Here is a 10,170-nt window from a genome sequence, read left to right as displayed (position 1 = left end):
ATGCTCTTATGCATACCACTGTTGTAATGTGTGTCAGCTTTGACCAGTCTGGCCATTCTTCTTTGACGTCTCTCATTAAGAAGGCATTTCTCCTTGCCGAACTGCTGCTCACTGGATTTTTTTGTTTGTTTATTTTTTACACCATTCTTTGCAAACTCTAGAGACTAGCGTGAGTGAAAATCCCAGGAGATCAGCCGTTTCTGAGATACTCAAACCACCCTGTCTGCCACCAACAATCATTCCACAGTCAAAGACACATATCTACATGATTGTATGAATTGCACTGCTGCCAAATAATTGGCTGATTAGATAATTGCATAAAGTAAGTAGCTGCAATAAAGTAAAAAAATGTTCCTAATAAAGTGCTCAGTGAATGTACATGTTTAAGTATTTATTGTTTATTTGTTCCAAGCTTTTGCTTGCATCAGACAGATATTCAATACAAATAATTAAGTAACCAGTTTTACACATTATTGCTTTGGATGCTTTGTATGTTCAAACAAAATGGTGTTTAAAATTAAAAAAACAAAAAGATGCATTTTATTCTTTAAAAAAATAAACCTTGTTCACATACTCAAGGCATATGCCCAGTACAATTGGACCTTCTGAATAGTTGAAATACTGAGGAACGGCATCTAACAAGGACATTGCCTTACAAACTTAGGCCTACCCTAAGTAAGCACTTTGTTCCTAAGAGACTGCCTTTTGGGTGAAATCCTATAGAAAATCTGTAAGAGAAGCTTCTGTGAGGTTCCTGAATGTGTACTTTAGTGGGGTATCATGTACAATACCGAGTCATGATTATATTTGTTAAATATACAATTTTTTTACTGCCTTCTCATGTGGACTGTTGGCTATTGCACACAGTAGGTGATCAGATATCACGTGACTGACAGCGCATCGGGTTGGTCCCAATAGTTTCCGTTATATTTTAGAAAAGATGTTGAGGCTATAGCCCTGAGGTAGTTCTGGAGAGAGAAAGAAAAACAGTTAAATTAGAAGAAGCTGATGTAAGCAAAATAAATTAAAAAAATTATAAGGACAGTAGAAACAAAGTTTAAACCCAGAATGCTTAATCATTCGTAGTGAGTTCCAGACGATGGCTATAAGGGAACTTAAAATCTGTCTTCTCGGGGTAAGTAAAAAGTTCAAAGATGTTTTTTACAGCTTTGCATTATATGACTCTGCGGAACCTCCGGACACAAAACAGACAGCTTTTGCTTCCTTTTTCTTTACTTCCGAGAAGCCGAATGTGACATTTGCTTTTCATTTTAAGCGTCAAACTTTTAAAGCAAGGAACAATGTAGCCTGGGCCACCGGTGACGATTGAGATTATTCAGACTATTTGCTGGTGAAGATTAAAATGAATTGATTGGATCAAACAGAGAAACGAGACGTAGACTCATATCTCATTCAATGATTGCCTATTTATACGTTAATGCTTCGGCATGTTGAATAGCTTCTCTTTACGTCTACCTTTTAAAAAGCGATTTGCCATCACTATGTCCTGCTTCTCCTTCGAGGCAGAATATAAATGTACATTCACATCTGTCGCAATGAACGTGCTTTGAAGTTTACGTCAGAATAAAGCATAATCTTATAGAAATGTAGCTGAATGTTCAAATAAGGAATAAGAGAGAAAGCGACAAATTTAATCGCAGATCAACTGTTTTTGCTTTATGTTTGATTTACAATGCCTGGAATTTATAACAGGATACTATAGCAACTGCACTCTATTTGTATTTGAATCCTTGTAATTTCGAACAAGATTTTTAGTATGTCTAAATACGTGACCTAAATGTTCTCTTCCTTTAGGAGACAGGAGTCGGGAAGTCGAGTATTGTGTGCCGTTTTGTTCAAGATCAGTTTAATCACAACATAAGCCCAACGATAGGGTAAGGAGGAAGTGTTGGAATTCTTATAAAACACTTTTTTACAGACAAGTAACATTGTATGCCTGTGTATAATGCTTCTTAATGGCTCAATACATTGCTCAAGTTACCTCTGTTGGTGAGGTCTGTTCATACTGAATTCTGGTTTTAAGCAATGTCTGCAAATTCCTCACAAATTAAAGCTTTACAGCCACAGCCATTATTTGCCACGCGTCTTCGCTGAGCTCTGGTACTGAGTACATCTTATCTTGACCGTACCACAAGTGCTTTCTTACATATGTGGCTAAACAAGTAGTGGGACTCAGATAGGAATGTCCCAAATTAGTTGAGAATCACACTCAGTTGTGTTCTGTTTGAGGTATAATAATAATAATAATAATAATAATAATAATAATAATAATTTGCATAATATTCTGGACAGTAGATAGAAGAAAATAAAGTACTAAAATAACATGGGTAATAGTGTGGGAATGCATCATTTGTATTCATGCCTTTGCATTCATTCATTCAGGCTTTTCTGATATACCACAATGATAAGCCTCCCTACTGAGAAGACATAGCTTTTGTTATTATGTTTATAGGTAGTCCACTGATATATGGTTGATATTTTGCTTTCTGGGAAACAGTCTTAAATTAGGACCAATGAATGTTAATGTGCTGTGGGTGTGTACAGAAAGCACTCTATGTATTCTATTACTAGTGTTTTCTTCCATCTTGTTTGTTTGGATGTTTTAATCATAAATATTGCCACAGCAATGAGTGTCATGTAGTACAGTCACGTGTCTGACAGTAGAGTAATCCCTCTCAGTGATCTTAGCAACACATTTTAAGAAAGGAACCAACTTGCACTGCCTACATCTATTATACTTTTTTGTGAGCCTTATCTAGTCCTCATGTACAGGCTCATAGTGTCTAATGCGTGGTTTTTATGTTTACAGGGCATCATTTCTAACCAAGACTGTTCCCTGTGGAAATGAACTTCACAAATTCCTCATTTGGGACACAGCAGGCCAGGAGAGGGTAATGATCATTTTTATGAGCTGGTTTTAAGCTTGTGGCATATACGTATATTGCTCGAAATATCACTGGTCCAGGTGCATCACATCTACAGTGGTGTGAAAAAGTGTTTGCCCCCTTCCTGATTTCTTTTTTTTTTTTTTGCATGTTTGTCACACTTAAATGTTTCAGATCAAACAAATTTAAATATTAGTCAAAGACAACACAAGTAAACACAAAATGCAGTTTTTAAATGAAGGTTTTTATTATTAAGGGAGAGAAAAAATCCAAACCTACATGGCCCTGTGTGAAAAAGTGATTGCCCCCCCTGTTTAAACATAACTTAACTGTGGTTTATCAAACCTGAGTTAAATTTCTCTAGCCACAGGCCTGATTACTGCCATACCTTTTCTCAATCAAGAAATCACTTAAATAGGACCTGCCTGACAAAGTGAAGTAGACCAAATGATCCTCAAAAGCTAGACATCATGCCTTCATTAAAAAAATTTATGAGTATTATAATGATAAATATGGATATGAATGTTACTTTTAAAAAGTCAAAAGTTTGCAGTTAACTTTGAATTGAATAATGTTTTAATTCTATAGACAGTAAGCACAGTGATTCTCGTAAACAATGGTCAGATGGATGCTGACTGGAGTCACTAGCTTAATTGACATAAACAATCAGTGAATTTATTCATGACAAGACAGTGTTGTTTCCCTGTTTTGCTGTGAAAATTAGGACACATTTTGTCCAAATTATCTGTTAGTGTGAAGGTCACTACTCAACCTGTTTGTCCCTTTGCAACATGCCACCCTTCCTTTTTCCAGCTTGCTACATTTCCTGATAGTATTTTTAGATCTGTGTATTAATTATTACAACTAAGACACATTGTGGTCTGTACTGCAACATAACTGAATATTCTGTAATACATTATATCTGACTATAAGTAGCCATTCTGTATTTGCGTTCCAAAAAAACAGCATGTCTGAACTACTGGGACAGGTCAGGATAGAGATATAATTTCATTGAAACCACTGACTTTTTGTCATATTTACAAATACTAATGCTAAATATTGTACCATAACTGTTTGGTTGTCATTGCTTTGAAACAGAATCAGATGGCTCCACATAATATAAATTAATTATTTTTTCATCTTTTAGTTTCACTCTTTAGCCCCAATGTACTACAGAGGATCTGCAGCTGCAGTTGTCGTGTATGACATCACCAAGCTGGTAAATTCACATTATTCACATTGTGCACTATAATGTCAGATTGAAGTAATCGGATGAGGTATGCTTGGCCATCCATGTATTGACCATGTATGTACATGCTTGTCTTGAAGGATTCTTTTCAGACACTGAAAAGGTGGGTGAAAGAGCTGAAAGAATATGGTCCAGAAGACATTGTTGTGGCTATAGCAGGGAACAAGACTGACTTGGGAGATATCAGGTATGGTTTGAGTATACTGAGTATATGTTTGAGTATTGCTTTTGAGTATAATTTTGGCTATTGTATAAGACTGGGTATAAGTAGGGTCAGTTTTCTGTATACTAAATATACAAAAACTGTTTCTATTTCATTCCTTCTGACCATCGGAGAGATGGAGCTTTGAGCATGTGGACAACTCTCAGGTCTAGACCTTATAACAGCAAGGTCACTTGCGATGTGGATGACTTAAGGTAGCCCCGCATAAGTACCCATGTCATCTGCCAATTTTTTCCAAATATATTTTTGCAAATTACAGATAATGATCAGCATAGAAACTTTTCCCATTGCTGGTAGCTGATTTGTTTATAGCCTCGTAACCTTCCGTAATGTTTTGCTACGAAAACAAAGCTAATCTGAAGAAGCGGAAAAGAAGATGACCAACTGGGGTAGCATGTCTGCTGTAAACCAGTTGCAACTTCCATAACCGTCCTTACTAAAAGCTGCTGATCCAAACAAGGAAACTACGAACTGGGGTTAGAGTGTACGTGGTGAACCAGCTACAGCCATAACCCTTGCTAGTGAAAGCTGCTGAGCAAAACAAACACTACATACTGGGGTCAGCATTTCCGCTGTAAACCAGCTGCAGTTCTATAGCAGTTGCTACTAAAAGCTTCTGATCTAAACAAAGACTACAAACTGGGCAGTTTCTGTAACCGTGAGTCCTGATGCCGTGCAACCGACTGTCGGATGGTTATTAGGCATCCCAAACCACAGACCCCAGGTTGGTGGCTACACTGTACCCAGGGTACCAACTACAATTCAGACGCCGGCCTCCAAGATGCAATGGATCACAATGTCTGTGGTCAACAATAACATAAAGTCTCTGACCCTCTCCCTGGAGGTTACCCATAGAGCGAGTAGAGCTTCACGCACAGCCATGGGTTCTACTCAGCATACATTTCAAATCCAAGAATGGAAGGCAGGTTTTTGGCCCGCCTCCCAGGTTGTGTTTTAAATGTCTCTTCATTGTTCAATGTCTGCCAATATTTTGTGATGTAAATCATTATCTTGTGAATGTAGTGACTGATTAAATTGTTGGATTTGCCATATGAGGTGTTCTATCTTGGTACTGTTTATAAGGTTCAGAATCATATGGGTGTGGATGTTAACCGTTTTCTTTCATTTTCTTAAGGGTCAGGGTTTAAGTGAATAGAATCAATATCAATCTTATTGTAATGTTGTAATTACACTGTGGGGTTTTACTAGAGCTTGCTGGTCCAAATCCTGTAGCTATAGGGACCCCTGGAGGACAGAAAGCAGAATGCATCTTGAGCTGTACTAGTTATATGGGACTACCTTCTTTAAAGTTGGGTCCCGTGATATCATTTGCTACTTTACAAAGAGTAATTTTCATGACACTGCAAGTCACAGAATTATCCATCTGATAAGCAGGCTACCTAGGTCAGCTAGGTATTTGCATACCTCTGTGCTGACAGTGCTGACTTATCTCTCAAACCCTGCTAAATCATGGGATATTTATTCACTGACCTATGTAAAAACTCAGCATGTGTTATTGTGGCATGTAAAGGGTTGGAAGGCTGTTCCACCTGAATTGTTTCTCTTTGGTTTCACAGGGAAGTCCCTATGAAGGAAGCAAAGGAATTTGCTGAGTCCATTGCAGCCATTTTCATTGAAACCAGTGCAAAAAATGCCATAAATGTGGAAGAACTTTTCAAGAAAATCAGTAAGTATTTCTCACAAATTTACTTGACAAGTCATTGTTTTTGTCAGACACATGGTTCATTAAACAAACCTCATATAAGATGTATTATTCTCCCTAACAGTTCTTATTTTGTTTACATTTTCCTGAGAATTGCATGTTTATTTAATTGAATTGTACAAAGGAAATTCATACGGTTTACATTTTGTTTGGGGTTCTGAAATATGTAGTTGGCCTCAGAAGACTCAGAGTCAATTTAAACTATTTATTGTTTGACATACTACTACTCAATAGATTTCTAGGTAAAGACAAATCGAATTTTACTATTTCACTCTGTCATTTGCTTTTTAACTGTATAAATATGCAAATGTTCAATTCTTTTTAAAACACATGCTAACCATATTTTAGTTACCGTTCTTCATATTTTTCTATTAAAGATGTGTGTGAAAATGAAATGATCATAAATGAATCTTTGTTTCAGGTCGAAAGATTCCACCTTTAGACCCCCAAGACCTAGACAGCAATGACTCCTTTAAGCTGAGCCGCCAGCCGTTTCCACTGAACCGCCGCTGCTGCTAGTGGGGAGTGTAACAGCGCAAACGCACAATACGGATTTTTAAAATCGCAGGTAAAACGAGATCATACTGGACACACTATGCAAACTTGCTGTTCAGGCCTTGCTGAGTCAGGCCTGACACATCATGTCAGGGTTGTAATGTATGTCGCCCTGTCTGGATGTGGTTATGGGGAGTACTTTATAGTACTAAGCTTGCTATTTTCTTGCTAGTTTGCTCAGAGAGTTGAAAGTACAAAAAATACAGTTCGCCCAACCCAGGTCATATAGAGTCACAGTGTGTTATGTTATTTCCACTTAAAGTGTTTCTGGTTATCTTGTTGGTAACTGGGTCTTACAGACAGTCATTTACAAGGGTACAAAATATTGGCACCCTTGATAAATATGCACAAAAAGGGCTGTAATCTAAGAAATAATAGTTATTGACATAAGCTTTATTTTCCAACATGCATTAAGTAGTGTGCTTTAAGTCTTACAAAAAATATATTTCCCCAGAAAATAAGTTCCGCAATTATTGGCACCCCTGGTTAAATACTTTGTGCAAACAGTCCAAAGATGACAGCCATGAGTCTTTTCCTATACTTTGTGATACGGTTAGTGAACACATTTGGAGGGATTTTTGACCATTCCTCCATGCAGAGGTTTTCAGAATCATCGCCCCTCTTCAATTCAGATCACATGCAGAACATGGTTGTTGTTTTTACATCACCATCTCTGTGTGGATCATGATGCTTGGAGTCATTGCCCTGCTGGACAATCTACCTATGACCAAGACATTTACCCTTGTTAATGTTTATTATATGCAGCCTTTTTTCTCCATTTTTATTTAGGGTGCCAATAATTCTAGAACCCACTGTATATCCTCCCCAGAAGGGTAACCAGACTATCTATTTTCAGTGTGTGTTTTTGCCTCTATACTTCTATTTTTATTGCCTTTGGATCTTGTTTCCTCTCTACTTCATGTAAGAAATGGCTGCTGAGAGATAATGAAATGCAATGAATGAGTTTGCACTGGTTGTTGGGATCTTACCAAGCCCAATGCTGAGGGTGATGTCTTCTGGAAGTTATTATGTGCTCAGTTATCACAGGCAATTGTCATAGCACATCAACCCCAGACTCGCCTCAAGATCCAAACTTGAATGTCAATGTGCTATCCCAACCTGCACATGCTAACTTCAAAAAGACTCCTTCGATATTATCAGCTTTAAATCAGGGATAAAACTGTACTGTGCAGTCGAGGCTTACGCAAGTAAGCTCACATATTCTAAGAACTGTCCTTACGACAGATTAAATTGATCTCAAAGATAGTATGGAGTGCTCTCTGTGTTCTACAGGAAGGACTGAATCATCAAAATGATTTTAAATACAAAATTGTATTTAATTTACTGATAAGGTAAATTTACATTGTTTATACTCAAAAGGACATTGTTAGCTCATATTAGTTTCTTTAACATGCCACAATGTTGCATAATCAAATATGAAGTAATTCTGCAAAATCATGAATTACTTGTGGTACATTATGGTCAATGCTTTGATTCATCCCTCATATTGTCACTAACCAATATGAATTGCTGTTGGGGTTATAAAAATGAAGGGTTGAATTGACCTTGTTTATATTAGCACTGTTACTTAAAGTATTAAAAGTTTTAGGAACTTAGGTACCATTTTCTATAACCTGCTCTGATGTGTTAAGTAGAGTTTTGCACTGGCACTAGTTGGTGTGGTTTAGCCTGTCTTCTGCCCCAACAAAAGGTGAAGTACAATGGAACATTTTCTTACATGTATTGAATGGGTACTCGGTATCAGTTTCAGAATTATAGGAGGGCTGAAAGGGTAGAGTACTGCAGTGTGTGAAGGTTTCAAACGGGAGCAGTTTAAATGCCCTGGATTACCTATGAGAGTCTTTCAGTTTACAAATACATAAAAGGGTGGGGTGTTATCATATTCAACCAACTCAGTTGTCAGGAAGATGAAGCCTGGAAATATGGTTTGTAATCTCACTATGAATTTAATGTAGAAATTAATTGTTGAACTTTTGTTATTTTTTATATCCGGTGCAGAATTTTCAATTCTATAATGACTTTGTGAATGCTTTTCTTTTTCTTATAATCAATAGTGTAATCAATTGTGGACTGGATCTGACCCATCTTGGGCATCCCCATTCATTCACAAACTATATGGAGCATGCAAGTGCCATGCATATTTACCCACATGTACAGAATATGACTGATATTGAACAGACAAGTACACACAAGGGATATATTCACTCTAATCTGTCTTTGCTGTTGTCTTAGCAACCATTTCCAATTTAATACATTTTGATAAAGGAGAATGGAACCACTTAAACATGAGTACAATCTCTGTTTACTGAGGTTTAGTTATGATAAAAGAAAAAACATTAAACTATCAATTGCATCTATATATTTGATATGATGACATGTTGGGCAAAATATCAAATTTAAGGCTGGTAAATTGAGCTAGAAATGTGTTGCATTTTAGATGTACCCCATACCTCCATTAACATACATTGGTTGAACTGGTCACATGACATTACTGTCCAAAAATGACTTTGATGGTGACGGCGCAAAGACAGTACTATGAATACAGATAGCATTGTACTAGATAGTGCTGTAACACATATACTAGCTAATTCAACACTTTAATGTACCCTTGTCAATTTTACACAAAAGCTTAATATAATCTTGGCTCAGTATTAGGAGATAATGATACAGCAACATTTCAGATGAAAATGAGACTGCCTACATACATGGGATAATTGTATGGATGGACACAATGGTACTAATTAAGTGGTTTATTATTTGAGAATATACATTTTTTTCACCTACATGTCAATCAAATGAAGTTAATGTGCATATGTCTTTTGTCATATGTCTGTACTGTCACTAATGACCTATGTGTAGTTTGGGCTGACAATGTTATATCAGTTAATGTGGTATTAAACATATTATTTCTATATAGTAGTGTGTACCTTTGTTAATTATGTGTTGTCAAATAGATTGGTGCAACTATAATGTATATTTAACAGGTTAAAAGTAATTTTAAGGTAACTGCATATTACATTTTATTTAATGTAGGGGTCTTTTGGTGTAATTTTGGTGTACTTTTTGCTCCAGTGATAAGGAGAATCTATGATATAACATGGGGCTTGCAAATACCTTATTATTGAGTTCATAACCTGGCTCATTTACCAGTCAGTCTGAAACTCTGAAGTTTGCATTTCTGAAGTTCTATCGCTTTTTTAAATATAGTTTATATAAAAATGAGAGGATATAACAATCATATTATATGACTACAAATATGATGGTTTTCTGTTCTATACTGCTACACCTTTGGGTATTTTCCAAAGCTGGAAAATATTGTGAAGTAAAATCAAATCTGTACTACCAATTTAAAATATAAACCACAAATTGTATCTTTGAATAAAGCAATACTCTGGCCCCATCTTCTGGGAGGTTATTGTCATAGCATAAAAAGTCATTACTTCCCACTTGGATTCAATGAATTTGAATGTTCTGCTTGACTTCTCTCCAAAGC

At 36.5% G+C, this 10,170-nt stretch overlaps 1 protein-coding gene across 1 annotated transcript; it reads left to right on the top strand.

Moving 5' to 3' along the window:
• The first annotated feature begins 929 nt into the window (after positions 1-929).
• Positions 930-10,077, top strand: LOC133126933 (ras-related protein Rab-31-like). The gene is made up of 7 exons (XM_061239450.1): positions 930-1,135; positions 1,816-1,895; positions 2,831-2,912; positions 4,054-4,125; positions 4,236-4,342; positions 5,956-6,065; positions 6,523-10,077. Exons 1-7 carry the CDS (start codon positions 1,100-1,102, stop codon positions 6,618-6,620), a joined length of 585 nt encoding a protein of 194 aa, XP_061095434.1. The 5' UTR covers positions 930-1,099; the 3' UTR covers positions 6,621-10,077.
• The last annotated feature ends 93 nt before the right edge of the window (positions 10,078-10,170 follow it).

The sequence above is a fragment of the Conger conger genome, chromosome 4, assembly GCF_963514075.1.
Source record: "Conger conger chromosome 4, fConCon1.1, whole genome shotgun sequence".
Lineage (NCBI taxonomy): Eukaryota > Metazoa > Chordata > Actinopteri > Anguilliformes > Congridae > Conger > Conger conger.
The sequence above is the reverse complement of the archived record's forward strand: the minus strand, read 5'-3'. Positions and strand labels throughout refer to the sequence as shown.

Excerpts from the sequence above, each read along its gene's own strand:
- LOC133126933 (XM_061239450.1), top strand. The coding sequence starts at position 1,100 with ATGGCTATAAGGGAACTTAAAATCTGTCTTCTCGGG. Across the intron at positions 2,913-4,053 it reads ACACAGCAGGCCAGGAGAGG|TTTCACTCTTTAGCCCCAAT; the intron begins GTAATGATCATT and ends TTCATCTTTTAG. Across the intron at positions 4,343-5,955 it reads ACTGACTTGGGAGATATCAG|GGAAGTCCCTATGAAGGAAG; the intron begins GTATGGTTTGAG and ends TTGGTTTCACAG.